The 17,248-nt window shown below is 39.0% G+C and overlaps 1 protein-coding gene across 1 annotated transcript in view; it reads left to right on the top strand.

Moving 5' to 3' along the window:
* The first annotated feature begins 4,489 nt into the window (after positions 1–4,489).
* Positions 4,490–17,248, top strand: part of wu:fj29h11 (protein NO VEIN) — a 49,923-nt gene continuing 37,164 nt past the window's right edge. Inside the window, exons 1-11 of the mRNA XM_039789159.1 lie at positions 4,490–4,572; positions 6,029–6,825; positions 8,085–8,283; positions 8,387–8,754; positions 9,698–9,823; positions 9,905–10,102; positions 11,499–11,639; positions 13,792–14,049; positions 15,708–15,888; positions 16,012–16,178; positions 16,335–16,478. Coding sequence (XP_039645093.1) covers positions 6,040–6,825; positions 8,085–8,283; positions 8,387–8,754; positions 9,698–9,823; positions 9,905–10,102; positions 11,499–11,639; positions 13,792–14,049; positions 15,708–15,888; positions 16,012–16,178; positions 16,335–16,478 — 2,568 coding nt within the window. The 5' untranslated portion in view covers positions 4,490–4,572; positions 6,029–6,039. The remainder of the gene's footprint in view (positions 4,573–6,028; positions 6,826–8,084; positions 8,284–8,386; positions 8,755–9,697; positions 9,824–9,904; positions 10,103–11,498; positions 11,640–13,791; positions 14,050–15,707; positions 15,889–16,011; positions 16,179–16,334; positions 16,479–17,248) is intronic.

The following is a 17,248-nucleotide window of genomic DNA, read 5'->3' on the forward strand; positions in this document are numbered from 1 at the left end:
GTCAACTTCAAAAAAACTGGCTTAGGTTGAACAAGTTATTGAACTATGTGACCTTATGTTTTGACTGATTAGTTTTGACTCTGCTTTGCACAAATAAATTAGCTTAGCCATTGAGGCCAGTCACTTTTCTGTTATCATCACCATTCTCTCTTATATTCTTGTCCTCATCATCAGTTGCCGAGCTTTTCCCATGCTGTAAGCTACTGCCCTGGCTGTGAGGAGAGAGAAGACATGATGCACTGACCACAGTCACAAGCTGACCAATTCAAGGTATGTTATTGGTGGCTTGCTTTTACCAGTAGCCCTATAAATGCACACAGCTGTTTTCTTTGCGACCACTGACTTCTTTTATTCTTTCAAGCAGAATAGTTTACCTTATTGTGTAAAATCTGGATACAGAGACTGTGGATCAGAGTTACATTTAGTACAAGAAAGCACTGTGCCTTTTCCTTCAATTCAAATTTGCATTTAACATTTAATTTACTATGCAGCTAAGCAATGCAATCCGCAACACCAATGCCGTCTAGTAGATTTTTTAAGTAAAAAGAAAATATGCAATCCATTTGTCTATGAGTGATGAACAGTTGAGAAATCATTGTAGAGATGCTTACTCATGCAGCTTGTCACTTTGCCTAAGATTGAGTGACAAGTAGCACTCGCCCTGTTGTTTATTTGGTTGCCATGACTTCGCGAGTGATGACGTCCTGACACTGTTCCAGTTGCTCACCCTAAAGGGGAGAGAGAGCAGATGACAGTTCGCTTGAGTTCAGTAGAGCAGACGGCTCTGCAGAGTCGTGTAATTACGACTTTATGACTTTACCGTGGCGGCCCGCCACAGTAAAATCAACAGAGGAAAGGAATTTGACCGGCATAAAATCGGCATGTGTCAGTCATGGCCGCTCACGTGAAAAACCGTCCAATTCTGGTCACCAGCCGGTCAATCGGTGCATCTCTAAATAAAACCCGTCATTTTATTATGTTGGCTGTAGAAGTTTTAAACCACAACTCAGAGTTGTTTGAATGTCATAAATCTGTTCAGATGAGATCTTAATGAGTGCAACACGAACATGCATAGTACAAAACAGTGTGTTAGATCCCCAAAACATGGATTAAAACACTTCAAACAATGATCTATAACAAACAAAATGAACAAGAATTAACTTTAGATAGCCCTAGTCTTATATGATTTAACAGGAGTTAGGAGGAGACAGTGTTGAGATTAATAATTACATAACTGTCTGTATGGATCAGGGGTCACCAACCTTTTCTAAACTGAGAGCTACTTCATGGGTATTGAGTCATACAAAGGGTTACCTTGTTTGATACACTCTTCTGAAATAACAAATGTGCTCAGTTTGCCTTTAGTTATATATGATTATTAATGATTAATGACGCTCATCTATGTGAAGACACTGATCACATTAATGATTTCTTACTATAATTATCAACAATGACTTAACAAGGTGGGAAACGGATAATATCAATTCAGTTTTCATTTTTAGAACAGGCCTGAGGGCTACTCATGTGGTCCTTGGGGGTTACCTGGTGCCCGCGGGCACCACGTTAGTGACCCCTGGTATGGATCATAGTATAGTTTTAAGGTTAAGTTATTAATAACATTTGGGCTTCTGGTAATAAGGTATTTTATCTGCTGGACCATGACATTTGACAAACCAACCAGATTTAATTGACAAAGCACATCAACGGCTACACTTCATCTGTATCATATTTTAGTCTGATTTGTATGTAAATAGTTATTTATTTCTAAATGATCTGTTAATGTTATGTAGTCATTGTTTTCAATAAATAGTTTATAAACCTTTGTTTGACTAGTTTATTACTGAACCCAGCCATCACACGCCGCGCCATCACATCCTGCGCCACCCACCACCGCAAGTAAATTCTCAACCTGAGGGAAACACTGGTTTTGGATATTCTTTTCATACTGTCGGTTATGTGTCAAAGGTTTTGTTGCTGTGCACAGATCTGATACCCCACCAGGTCGCCCACATCTCAAGCTCTTTGGAGCTCTGTGTGTGGAGGTGTTGGCAGCACAGAGGTCCTTGGCGACCGCCAGTACAAAATAACCTTATTTTTAGGTGCATAAATGTTCCGTAGGTCATGACTATGTAGGATATTACTAGTGACATTCCTGTAATCTTATGTTTCACCGTCTGCTGTATTAGTGTATTATATATGTGCTTGGCGCCACTAAACGTCCATCAGTGTGGATGTTCAAAATTCAATTCAATTTCAATTCAATTTTATTTATAGTATCAAATCATAACAGAGTTATCTCGAGACACTTTACAGATAGAGTAGGTCTAGACCACACTCTATAAATTCCAAAACCCCAACAAGTACAGTAATTCCCTGGTAATTACATGGTAATTCACATCGTTGTGGTGGTGTGGACGGCCTTATCATTAGGCCTGTATGGTCAGCCAATGGAGAGGGAGTCTGAACTTCAGTAGGCCCACCTGGGTCTATGGCTAGATAGCAAATATACATGGGAAGTACATATCAAACACACAAAAAATCATGAATCTATTGCAACTGTGGCAGACAAACAGGCATTGCCAGTTATAGGGTGATATAAGGTTTCATAAGGTTTTATAAGTTTCTGTTGTATTTATTTAGATTAGAGTTTTTTAAAATATTTTTTAGGTTTGTGTGTTTCTGAAGCTGCAGCGCTAGAGTTGGCCGATGGCCGACCAGTCATTGTGTTCCAATGCGTATTGCCTCTGGATAGCATGCATCCGAGAGCAATTACAGACACACTTATTTTTACAGTCTATCGATTTGATTTTTGATTCAATATCAATTGAGGTTAGGAACATTTCAGTTACAATACCAATTTTGCTTGGATATGAAAGAGATTCTACAATTGTATAATGTTCCCTCTAAGCTGCTGCATTCTTAAAAGTATCAATGTTTACATTAAGAAATGACCCCAGAGCAGTTACATTAATGTACTTTTTATTTAACATGAACACACAATAAAGTGCGGCTCTACAGACTCTACAATTAGTGAGTATTGAGAGACATTTCATTCAGATATCTTTAGGTGAAAGAGGGACCCCTTTGAAAATGGCCATGCCAGTTTTTCCCTCACCAAAATTTAACCTAACTTTGGAGGGTTATTTAACCCCCTTCCCAACAAGCTAGCATGACAAAAATTCTTGGGTTTAATAAATCAATTTTGGATCATTCAAATAAAAATGGATTTCAATTGGGAAATCGATTATTTAAACCCAGCCTTGGATATAGCTCATGTAGTGGGTTTTGGGCCTTATGATTTCAGTTTCAGTTTGGATGACTCGCGCAGCCGCACAGCAGTGAGGAGAGACCGATACAGTCGATACAATACAGACGAGCACCGAGAGTGGACTGGAAGAAAGATACCTGAATATTAATGCATTAATATCCATTTTGAATTCGAACATTCATTTCCCCTAATGGAAGTGTTTTGGGCCGTTGTAGCGCTTTTGCCTTGGTCGGCCACCGTAGAATACCCTACAAAAAAGGGATAAACATACTTTTTTCAAGGAAACGTATAGAGAACTATTCATTTCCAAATACAAATACATTAGCTGGTGTTATGCTATGGACATTATACTGTACATGTCAGAAATAACATGTAGTCATTGTTAAAGTTATACTATAAAACCAGAACATATAGGATAATAAATGGCAATTATTATTATTATTATTATTATTATTATTATTATTACAACCAGCAATGAAACATATGAGCTGAGTGAGATTTTCTTAAGAAATCTACCAAGCCCCGGAGGTATTACTAGCACCCATTATAAACTGACTATTTAGTCTTGTATTAAAGGCCATGTATCACATATAATAAACACATACATAGGATAAACACATGTAGACTCTGTTCAGTCCAGTCATAAATGATAGAAACCAATGCAATAAAGCTCATCCTTCAATTTTTTTTCGTTTCGTCCCACACTCACTGGTGTGGAAAGGAATTTAATCTCTGTTTCGTTTCTTCAGCAGTTGAGGTGAATCAGCTGGGGCAAGTCAGGAATGTGAAACTCAAAGCCAGTTTTACCCCTCCCTTCTTCAGTCACGTGATCTCTTATATTTGTCATTGATGTCACCAGTTTGACTTACTTCTATTACCGTGTCATCTGGTAAATACTATATCATTAGATTTTTGTCTTTGCGGAACAGACTTAAATGAATTAGTGCCTCAGACAAATAGATTTACTGTAGGTCATGAAAGACAGGCAGTATGCTTCTCTACTGCAACTCCAGCTACTTTTGTTTTTTATTGTCTCTTTTTATTGCTTTGCTCGTGAGCTATGGCATAACCATTTCCAGGAATATGAGAGTGTGACTGTTGGTCACAATCAGCCATAGACTGAATGAGCTTACCAGTTACTTTCAGTTTCATTTCTCTGTGACTTTCCTCAGAATGAAACACAATAGAAAAGGAGGAGGGAGGGATGGGAGTTTATAAGCTAAAACAGGAAGGTTGCCTGTTTATACACAGTAGTTCAGCTTCTAATTGAGATCAACAACACATCTTGTCATTTGAAAGAATAGGTAAGATTGACCAAATCTCTCTCTCTACTTTTTATGCAGCTTTGTACTCTTGACTTTAGTTTGTTCACGTGTGTCTACATATGTTGGCAATGTTTCATGTTTTGTATGATTATTTCTGTAATTGAAATGCCATGGTTTATCAAATAAGAAAATACTGTTTAAAAGGTGGGGTAGTATTATAGATGGGTTGATAGTGTAAACCTTTTCAACTTTGTGATAGCATTTAATACATTATCTGTTGTGTTGTCTGTCAGCTTTGTATGTATGGTCATAAACAAGCACTAAGAGTTCATTTGGCGTGCCTCTGTTGGAAAAGAGAATAATCTGCCTTGTTATGCTAGATTTATCACTATACTTTATTGGCTACCTGGTTTGACGAGTGACAGTTTGATCTGGTAGGCAAAATATTTGGTGATGAGAGCCCTCCAATTCAATATTGCAATTTTAGTTTTTGTCAGTATTGACAAGAATATTTGCTAGGGCTATTAAGTATTAAATCACCATACTTTCTCAGTACTGACCAAAGTGTGTCCATAGCATTGAGTATCACAAAGCTGTCATTGCAATTGTCAAATCAAATGTTTGGATAGATTGTTAGTCTTATTCTTTCATCAAAATTTCAACATCTAAATCAAGAAATCAGGAGACTTTGCTAGTTATAGACATAATATATTTAGACAGAGTTATTGTGCAACTGTTTGAACACTGTATTTATTTTTGTTAATAATAATAAAGCTAATAATAATTACATGCAGCCTCTTTCATATGGATGATGGTGATTTTAAAAATCCAATAATTATACATCTGCCAATGTCCATTTTTTTATTTAAATAAAGACATAATAAAAACAAACATTTCTCGTAAGGATCCCTTCCATTTAGTTATTCAAAAATTATGACCAAAATATGTACTGAGTGGGACATGTTATAGTTGAAAAATAAACTACTGTTACTATAGTCTGGCTCAACGGAATTACATTGCTGGGATAAAGCCTGACGCGCCAGATGACCAAACTACAGCGCTGACACAGTGCTGTGGAGAAAGGTCTGGCAATGCAAGACCACTGTTACTACAAAACAACATTTCTGTGCTGCAATTTCTTTTTTATTTATCAGTTAGCATACAGTATATGCTGATATAATTTATCTTTGATAAGATAATATTGGCTAATATATCGGCCCAGACAATTTCTATAAATGGCACCAGTACATTTCAAACAATACTTAGTCCTCATATTGATGGCTACTGTTGTAGGGTTTCCAGTATATAGGTTTCTGCATCTTTTTCTTCTTTCTCTAACATTAAGGATCATTCTCTGTTGGATAATTATGTGTCGTTTGTGTGTTTTAATACAAATTCCTAAACCACATGCATGTAGCTTATTAGTGAGAGCACAGACTACTGGTAAACTACTTTGCAGTTTTCTGTTATTAATGGTCTCTTTTCCCCCTGATAGCATTGCTCAAAATGCCGAAGGTTCTGGAGAATATAGTGACCATGGTGAAGCAGCACCCAGATGGGATCCCCCTTAAAAAGCTGGCTGTATTCTACAACCAGACCTACCGCAAGAACCTGACTTTATCAACCCTGGGTTTCGACTCCATGGCTAGCCTGGTAGCCTCTCTGGACGGGGATCTGGTTGTGGAGGGGGAACTGGTGTTTTGCAAGTTCAATCGCCATGATAGTCGGATCGTAACTGGAGCTGGAGCATCAGCAAAAGCTACAGAAGACAAGAAGACTGAGAACGTTCTAGAAAATATTGTGGCCATGATGACAGAACACCCAGATGGGATTCCTCTGAAGATGGTGGCTATAGTCTACAGCCAAAAATATCGCCACAACCTGGCCTTAACCTCTTTGGGCTTCAAAACTATTTCCTGCCTGGTAGCATCTTTAAAAGAAGATCTAGTTGTAAATGGGGATTTGGTGTTCCATAAGATTCACCAGCCTCAAAATCAGCCTGTTGCTGGGAAGCCAGCAAAAGCCACAGACGACAGCAGGCCTGCAACACCACAGAGAACTGAAACACTTATTGGGAAGAGTAGCGCTACTCAAAGTGTTACAGTGCCAGAGGTGGATGTCAACTCTCACTATGTGCCTTCCAATCAGGCAGGAATTAACTTTTTAGGTCCTCCTTTGATTAGCACTGCCTCTTTATTCTCCACCGACTGTCTTCCTGTTAACCTACTCTTTACTGCGCCCAAGCCAGCTGAGAAATTGAGCCAACAGCAGCTGTACCAAAGGGTCCTAGAGGTCAGTTATGAAAACAAATAAATAGAACTCTGAGTATTTTTCACTCAGGTTGTATTTATTCTGTTAGCTTTTGTTTCTAATGTACATATCTGAAGATATTTGACATTACCAACAATAATACAATAACACTCATTTAACTTAAAGCTAGTAGTGACCTGGAAAGTGCACGTTTCATCCAAACATGGTGCTAGTTACCCTGACATAAAACTTGACACAAACCAATGCACAATGACAGTGTAGACATTTTACATAGGCTAGACATGGTGTTACGAGTCCACAATGTTGTTGAGGCTGGCAATAGTTAGTTAGCAAGGCACGGTCACAATCCAAATGGAAACCCCCCAACCAAAAATCTTTAAAAAACGGGTCACAACTATTTAGTTTAATGAGTTAAAAATGCTCAGTAATATCCCATAACAGCTAGGCACTACTTTTATAAAATGTAACTCAAACTACAGAAAGTTGTGTATTTGTTGGCGACTATTTTCTGTCATGGATTAATACACATTTGGTGCTCTAAGTATTTATGACAGCAGGAAAGTATCAGTAGTATGAAGGATTACATCAAAATAATCTCATGGAAATTCAAAATAACACCAGCCTCATCCTATAACTAAGGCTTCATGACAGTGCTGTACATTCAAAGTGGGCATGTCAAATACCAACCAAGCAATGCAGTCAATTGCACTGAGAGAGAGACTGGGAGGAATGACGGTTAGTTTTCCCTCTCTGCCCCTACTTGCAGGTTATTTGGCTATGGAGTAATGTAAGCATGGGTGCCACTTTTGATTAGTTCACTCACCTATTTTAAGACTTTAAATAAGACCCATGAAAATCCATCATTCCTCAGTTTTCTGATGCAGAGAGGAGTGTTAGTGCCCAGACCACTGCTTTTGAAACAAAAGCTTTAAATATATTAAGTCAAAACATTTCAGTTCAAAATTACTATCTGTGTCCGACACAGACAGATTACCACAGTAAAATGGTGTTGATACTTTGCATTTGTAATCCACGTTGGCCGACTTTTGACAATGTAATTCTAAAGTATATTCACAAATATATTTGAAGAGTTTGAGTTACATATCAGCTTAAAACAATTCACAAGCATATAGTCATTAATGATGTAAACAAACCTTCAAAAGCATTAAGCCAATCGCAAAACTGACCATTGAATTTTACAGCATGCAAAGTAATTACCACTGTCTACCTGTACTGTATGTGAACCAACTGGGCAGTAAAAGTTTATTGATATGTTCCAGGTGATAAAGAAGTACCAGTTGAGGGCTCCATCAATGGAAGAGCTCCAAACCTGCTATTTTAAGAGGTTTAATGAAGAGCTCCCTATCACACAGTACATGTCTCTGTATGACAACTGGGAAGCATCTTGCCCCAAGAAGCTACCCTCTCAATCTGAACCAACAGCAGATCCAAATACTGTTGTATTGCAGACAACTACAGGTAGCCAATCATGACATTGTTCACTTTAATGCATTAAAAATGAGAATTGCCACTTATCCATACTTGCATACTAACAAATATTTGTTGCCATATCCTTCCCCAGTAGCACAGGGTCTTACGCAAGAGCCTGAAGAGGAACGGCAGCAACAGGCCATTGCGTCCAACTTCCTCTCGGACTCTGACTTTCCAGTGCTGGGGGCAGATGTGAGCTCGACCAAAGAGAAGAAGAGCAACATTAGAGATGCAACCCAGAAAAAAGGCAGTGCCACTGTCTTTAGAGAAGGTTATCATGCCCAGCTGAGAGAGGTCCATGGAGCTAATATGCGGGCAGTAGAGGCTGTAGTGCAGGATGAGGAGGAGCTCACAGGGAGAAGGCGGAACCGAGTCCTGGATCAGGATTCTGTCAACAGTTTAATGGAAGATGTGATACGAGACATAGCTGCTGAGGGAGAGCTGGTCACCAAAGAGAAGGTGAGGAAAAAGAGGACACATTTTTAACTATTGATATTGCTCTCACTAGAACCAGCAGGTGGTGAGCTTGGTTTAGCATAAGGTCTAGAAGCAAGCTAAAACGGCTAACCTTGCTCTTTCCAAAAAAAAGCCCACTACCACCTCTAAACTGCAGCTAATTAACACTTTATATCTCTTTTGTTTAATTTATACAATAACCTAAAGGTAAGTTGTGGTTTAACAGGAGTTGGCACTAATTTTTGCAGGGTGCAGTTGCTTCTGATGTCACTTCACAGTGATGACAAGAAAGGGAAGTCATGGCCAAGAGTCGCCTTCTCTCTTGCCTTTGTTGTTTTATTGCTGTCAATAAGTGGAATAGTGTGATACTGCCAGCATTGTGTCACCCATATGCTCCTCATATGTGCGATACAAACACTACAGGGACCCCCCTCACAAAAACGTTAAGTGATTAAAAAAAAAAAACTTCATGGTACATTTTTAATCAACCTTAACAATTATATATGCTGTTCAACATGACTAATTGTTGCTGATGGTAAGATTAGGGGTTCTGAGGATGTAACATTGACCCTTTTAGCTACTAAAAGGTCATTCTGGTGCTGTAGTTGCATAAACAAAAATAACACAGCAATCCCCATAAAGTCTATCCGGGAGGCATTAATATAGTTATTTCAATCAACAGTAGCCTCAGCAGACCATGATGCAGTGTAGGAACAGGACACGTTGAACTTTCAGTAAGTGACCTTAGCATAATAAGAAATGTTAAAATAACCAAGTTCAGTAGTGAAAAGAAGTAAATATATATGATTTCTATTAGCCTTAAGAGCGTCCAAGGGTAGGTTTTGCCCTCAATGTGTTACATTTGTGAATGTGTGTAACTAACTAACTAATGTACTGTATCTCATTTCCTCATTGCCCCCTCAATGCCTACCACAACTGTATCCAGGTGATATCCAGGGTGTGTAGGCTTATGCAGATTCCCTCTTTGGATGCAGGAAGGATACAACCCTGGAAGATTCCGGCTTTAAAAGACCTTCAATACCTCATAAGAGAGATCAACATGTTCATAGAGGTTAGCACACATGCATTTGCGAAGAATTGATTCAATCTGGATATTTGGTTGCTATTGAAGTCCTTTTTCTCTTTCTGTCAGTCTACTGAAGCAGTGACATCCATCTGTACCCTGTATGAGCTGGGCCAGTCACTAGCTGGGCTGAAGGACAAGAAGCACTATGAAGAGCTGAACTTGGGGCCCCTCTGCAAACTCCCCCTCATCCACCGCATGTTCAAGATTGACAGTAACACTAAGGATGATGATATCCACCAGATCGAGACAGTTGACATCTTAAAGGTTGGACTCACATGGCAAATGACATTTAGTTGGTACTAAACATTCACCAACAAACTAAACTAAAGTTAAATAGTATTTTTAATATCTTTTGCTTTGTATATAATAAGTTTTATATATAATAATTGCAGTCAACTTTTGTGTTTGAAGAAAAATGTTTATTTTGATTTCATTTTCTCTGTTGAAAAATGTGGTTCTGGTAAAAGATAATGAGCTACAGTTCAAGGGTATGTTTGCAGATGTGCATCTGAAGTTACACAAAACATTAACTGACTGTTAAAAAAACCACAACATTTTTCTCAGTTTCTGAAAAAAGCCCAGGTGCCAGGATAGTAGACGTGTTTCTATTAGCAGATGAAAATGAGATCAGAAGGGCAATGCAAAATAATGCAAATGACCTCAAGGTGCCACACAACCATATATTCATGTGGCTGTGGTTGCTTTGGCAATATGGGAGCCATTGGGTGCAGCTTAAACATAACAGATACATCCCACAAACTGTATGTTTAGCCACATTAACTGAAGATGCTACAGAGCAATCTAGTTTGTACTGAATTCTGATGATTATCAATACACCTGAGAAAATGTTGTATGTATCACATCAGTTAAAAACAAAAACTGTAAAACAAAAATGGACATAGCAGCAGTGGCTTCACCTATTGGATTGTGGACTACCCCGAGTTCGGCAATTTGGCTGTCACCATCATGGTTTTTGAAACCGGATGTGACGATTTTTAGACAAGAGGGTGGAGCCAAAAAGGTTAAAAAAATTATAATGACCTCTTTGGTGGAGATGGAGGGGATGTCAGTGGAAGTCACAGAAGCCAGTGTCATTTGTGGGATCAGTGGTGCTGCACCGCTGAAGGGTGAAAGGGTGAAAGATTTTCAACGGGCTGAAGCGAGTCATCCGGGGGGGATTCACCAGCAAATCTGCAAAACTTTCCCTTAAGTGACCAGCTGACGCTAGTGCTAGCTATCTAGCTTGTTTGGCAAGGTGCTACCAAATGCTGAACAAGACATTTTTAGGCGACTAAAATGTTCCAATCAACTTTGATGAAGTAAAAACACAAAGTGAAATGCAAAAACATGCACCCCAAAACAATTTTAAAATGAATGGGACCATAATTTAATTGAACGCCATGCTTTATTGAAGAAGACTTGAAAGTAGCGATTGAGAACATAAAGTCATTATTATTACTAAGGTAATAGGGTTTATAATATTTCTCAGACTTCTATACAAGATGACTTCTTTTTAGAACCATCCATACAGTTGTTGCCTGTTTACCTACTAATTCATGATTTCTGTAGCTTTTCAGTTTGTGGGTACTGTCTTGTCTGAACTTTACTTTGAATTTTTAATTCTTGCCTGAATGTGTCTACTCTTGCTTCCATTGTTTAGCAAATTCGAGTTTTTAGGAAGCAGCAGAACAAGCCAAAAGTGGACCTGGCTGAGTTCATGAAGTATCTGTCCGACCACTACAACTGTGAATCTCCCTACGAGCTGGGTATCAGGATACACAGCCTTGGGCTGCCCATAGGGGTAAGAGACATAACCTATTGCAACCTTCCAAGGTTGTTTCTTCATTAGTTAACTATTGTTGTTTTTTTATTCTGCACTTATTTTATTTTCACTATTTCCCTGCAACAGCACTAATCTTATTAATTTCAGTAAAAAAAATCACACAGTAAGATATACAGCCTTTTTTGTGGTCACCAGTAGGGCTGCACGATTATGGCCAAAATGATAATCACGATTATTTTGATCAATATTGAGATCACGATTAATCATCACGATTATTTGTTGATTTTAGCCAAAACAAATTTTATTGTCACATAATTATATAATTATAACTGCTTTTATATCCATATTGCTACATTCCTACTAGTACATCCATATTGCTACATTCCTACTAGTACATCCATACTAGTACATCCATATTGTGCTACATTCCTACTAGTACATCCATATTGTGCTACATTCCTACTAATACATCCATATTGTGCTACATTCCTACTAGTACATCCATATTGCTACATTCCTACTAGTACATCCATATTGTGCTACATTCCTACTAATACATCCATATTGTGCTACATTCCTACTAATGCATCCATATTGTGCTACATTCCTACTAATGCATCCATATTGTGCTACATTCCTACTAATGCATCCATATTGTGCTACATTCCTACTAATACATCCATATTGTGCTACATTCCTACTAGTACATCCATATTGTGCTACATTCCTACTAATGCATCCATATTGTGCTACATTCCTACTAATGCATCCATATTGTGCTACATTCCTACTAATGCATCCATATTGTGCTACATTCCTACTAGTACATCCATATTGTGCTACATTCCTACTAATACATCCATATTGTGCTACATTCCTACTAATGCATCCATATTGTGCTACATTCTTTTCCACCTTATGTAATGTATGCTACTTTGCTTTTTTCCCGCTTTCCACACATGCATGTTTGCCGTGAAGATACAGGCAACGCAATTTTCTGTTCAGCGTTAACGGCGCATGTGGTACCTGGTATCTACCAGACGAAATAGCTACACGGATTTCTATGGCTCATTACACTGCCACTTACATGGCGTTCGCGGCTCTGATGCTCCGAAACCCACGTTAGAGGCAACATAAACATCGCTGAATGTCATGCTAGTAAACACTAATAACACGTTACACAGCAGGTAACGTTAGCCTACCGTTAGCCACAGTAGTAACTGGATTAAACACGGCTAAAATGCTGACTGCTAAACAGTGTAGTGTATCTGTATTTCACTGTAGGATTCCAACAGCAGGACGTCCAACAGTCTGCTGCTAAAGCTATGAGCTAAAAGACACAAACTAGCAATGGTCACAACACAGACGGGACAAAACGTTGCGTTTACTGGTAAACTGGTAAACATTGTGACCGGCTTATGATGACCGACTGCTACCTGTTGTGGAATTTTCCTCACGTTACTCTGTCCTCTGTGACTGTCTACATCTAGAAACTAAGCTGCGCGGTGCAGGCCGGGAACAGCTCTGATTGGCTCATGGAGACATGTGATCAGACAGTGGTTTATGGAGCGCTAGATTGGCTTTGCAAAAACTGTTCTATGAAGGGAATGACGCATTTTAAATATTGCTCGATCACGCAAATTTGATCGTGGGAAGCCAAAATCGTGATCGTGATTAAAATTGGATTAATTGTGCAGCCCTAGTCACCAACAGGGGCAACTAAGTCAAAAAATGGTTGACATTGGTCCCAATCTGTTTGTCTGCATAAGTGTCCAGTAATGCCAAGTCATTGCTGAGAATATTGACATCCTCTATCAATCTCTACATTTACTGTGTTAACCTAGTCAGGTCTCAGTGTCCTCTTATGATCCAAAGTGTAATGCTTTTTAGGCAAAACGGATTCATAAAAATATTATTGCACACTTTTACGTGACAGACTTATGCACAGCTTTGTTTAATTATTTTAAATCTATAGTTTCACCCTTTTTTTGGCTGACCTTGTCTGGCAATTAGAGTTTAATGGAATGAAGTAAATACTGATCAGTTTGCTATTCATAGAGCTTTAAAGTTATTTAGACTGAAAATAGAAAAAAATACAGTTCAGATGAAAAATACATTTGGTTGTGTATAATTCTCAGTTTGATTAACAATCCTTCTCCATCCCCTTCAGACCTTACTGAAGGTGAGTCGATGTGAGCACTTGATAATGGACCAAGCCAGGGAGGTCATCCAGAAAGAGCTGCAGGATGAGACCTACGAGCGGCTGAGAAAGATAAAGAAGACCGTGTTGGAGCCAGTGCAAGGAGCATCTTCCTTCTCCACGGGAAGCTTAGACCTCAGGAAGAAGTACGCTTCTATGACTGCAGCCGAGGTAGCGCTGGCAGTCTTCTCAAACGCAGAGGGGGTGTTCAGTCCCAAGATGGCTAAGGTGGGTTCTAGACGCTGACCGATGTATTCTATTAATTAATCCCATGCTTGCTCAGATGCATCAAAAGAGCTTGCTCAGTGGCAGTGTCGGCATTTTGTGTCCACTTTTTTGGGAGCTCAGTGGTTATGACACTCTGGTTTTGTGTCCTTAAATTGCTGCCTTAAGCTGCTGGGTGTTAATTCCTCTAAACCTCCCACCATGAGCCATTGGGGCAGGATAACAAAGAGTTACAGTGCTGCTCTCTAGTTCTGAACTCATTTACTAAATGTTACCCTTAATCTCCTAATCCTTAATAAAGGCGTAAGAAAAAAAGTTAGTTTTAGCTGATGAATACGGTGGAGATTTAGTGGCTTAACTCATCTTGATAGCCGCCTACTTGTACATGTTCTGGAATTATCTTTATCCTGGAGAATTTATTCAATTTATCTGCAGTCTTTGACATAGCAGGTATTTTTTTATCATCATTAAAATACCAATCATTATAAATCATCCAGGTCAACATGGCCATCTCCATTTGTTTATACCCCATCTGTTTCCAACTTGATCATATCCTAAAATGGAAAGATGGAAGCACGCTATTGTCTCTGCATCACTGTATGTTGTATCATTAATATTTCCTTTATATTATATTAATAAGAACTAAGGGGTCTTGTCCAAGCTATAAAAAACAGTTTCAGACCAAAAGTACATGCAAACATGTGATGGGTAAAAAAATGTGACGAGACACCCAGCTCACGAGATGAAACGAGATTGGGTTCTTGAGACGAGACGAGATTTTAACACTATTTTAAAGAAAACTTCATTGAAGGAATAAGACTGGAAAAATAGTCCTTTATTCAATCAAAAGTCACAAAATGAAAAACGAGCACTGAATGGTTTTGCCACAAACTCAAATGACTGGCTTCTCTGTAAGTTAACGGTGTAACAGGTTACACCGTTACTTTCTATCTATACGTACGGTGGAGAGATGGTCTCTTTACTCAGAGAACCAAGGTTACAATTTAACCTAGCCTTTTCTGGCTGTAGTTGAGACCAGTTTTGTATTTGAATTTGTCATTGTACAGTAGGCAGAGAGAGAAATAAAGCTTATTTTACTATTGTTTCACAGTGAATGTGTTCTAAAGCACAAATAAATTAGCATCAAACACTCAACAGATGATTTTTGTGAAGACAAATGCTCTTTTCTCCTAGCCTGGAAATCCAGACCCAAATGCAAATTCAAATTGTGCTAATTTCAAGGTCAAAGTCAGACTCCTCCGTCATGCTGGCTGCTGCTCCGCACTTGTGTACTGATATCGCAAGACACTTTTTACCTTGACTAGAGACGTAATTGCGATAGGATCAAATGGGGCTAGGGGTGTAAAGTGGGGGGCCTGTTACCTACTTTCTACCTCCTTACTTCTGGTGCCCTTGCTCTGAACTCAGCCTTCACTTTGATCTTAAACACACACCTGTAAAGGTTCGTGACTGCAATTTGAATGGAATAGATGGAACTGTGAAGTCAAGATTTTGATGTCATTAAGTTTTTCTGCAGACACAGACGGGGTGATGCATGTTTGAAGCAAAAACTATGTAATGGAATGCTTTTTTATGTTTACACATGAACAAAATTTAAATATGATGTATGACACATACCTTTTGTTTAATTTCCAATCCAGCACATCCAGAACTTCCTGCTGCAGGTGTCAGGTAACCGTCTGGCAACAGCTCTGTTTCAGCTGGCCATCTGTGGAGGCTCCCTGGCTGTCCCACAGGACCTGGTGCCCAAAGATAAGACATCCAACACCACCGAACAAACTAAAAATGAAGACAAACCCACCACATCCCTCCCCAGTGAAGGTATTAATGCAGGATATAGTGTTTCTGCCATATCATATCCGCTATTCTGATAATGTCTACTATTGATGTATCTGGTCCACATTAGTCTATGATTTACTGACATTTCTGCCCTATGTTTCACAGCAAAAGTGAAACAGTACCTTAAAGACAGCCTGTCCTCACAGCACACAGCCATCACTTTGGCCCACATGGCCTCTTTGGAGAGGAAGTTGACCAAACACTTCCAGGTCAACAATTTCCTCTCTTTAGAGCAAGGCAACTTTCTGGAGTACCTGGTTAAACACATTCAGGTAAAAGTTTTTCCATCTCTAAAACCGTTTACTCTAACTCTCAGATTCTGTGAAATATAGATCTAAGGCATTTAACAGCCCTTGAAAACATCTCCTGTTTTTGCCACAGTAATATGATACAAATTCATCCTGTTTTTTGTCTCTGGTTGTGTGCAGCTCCTGCAGGACACACTGGGGTCTACTTTGCCTCTGAGCAGTGGCAGCATGGAACTTGTGGGCAGTGGTTTCAGACCCACCAGACAAGACGTGTTTGAGTTCATCACACAGTGTGGTGACATAACATCCACTGATCCAGAAGAAGTGAGTCATTTAAAGACACACACAAAGTTGTCCAAAACATACACTAATTACATGCCACTTTGCAACATGATAATAATGAGGAGGCCAATTTATTAAAATGATATTTCAATACGATCCAGCTTACTACAATGTGCTACCTTGACAAGTGGCTCATGTTAATGCTTGGTGATTAAATCTTACCGTAACGTTATAAGGTTACAATAACGTTTTTAGTTTGTTATTTTTAGTATGATTGTTTTGAGCACTGTTAATATACGATTACATTTTACCAAGTAACGTTAGCTGTATGGGTAGTCGTCTAATCTAATGCTAAGTTAGCCAGCTAGTGCATTTTGATCAGTCTGTCTCACTCCCCGCCGCTAGAAGTCGGGATAAGAGTGGACAAAAGCCCCGGGGACACATCCACAGTTAGCTCCCAGCCCAACTACAGCAACCTGAACCTAGCCAGTACAAACCCCAGCGCTGGGTGCTAACGACGGTAACAGCAGTAACAGAAAGTTTGGGTAACATATCAGATCCAGGCGGCTGGGTCTGGCCAAAATAGTACAGTGGCCATCCAGACGTCTGCAGTCTTCATACATTTTAATAGATTAACTTTTCCTTGAATAGATACATTTAATCAAGTGGTGGTTAACAATGAAGACAACAACTCCCTTGATCCCACACGTCATCATAAGTCTGTGTTTACATTATAGTAGGTTTATAGCTATGGTTTTCTATTGACCTAGCATTTGTTATGATTTCTTTGTCATCTAAGGACAAATATATGT

Source organism: Perca fluviatilis, chromosome 21 (assembly GCF_010015445.1).
Source record: "Perca fluviatilis chromosome 21, GENO_Pfluv_1.0, whole genome shotgun sequence".
NCBI lineage: Eukaryota > Metazoa > Chordata > Actinopteri > Perciformes > Percidae > Perca > Perca fluviatilis.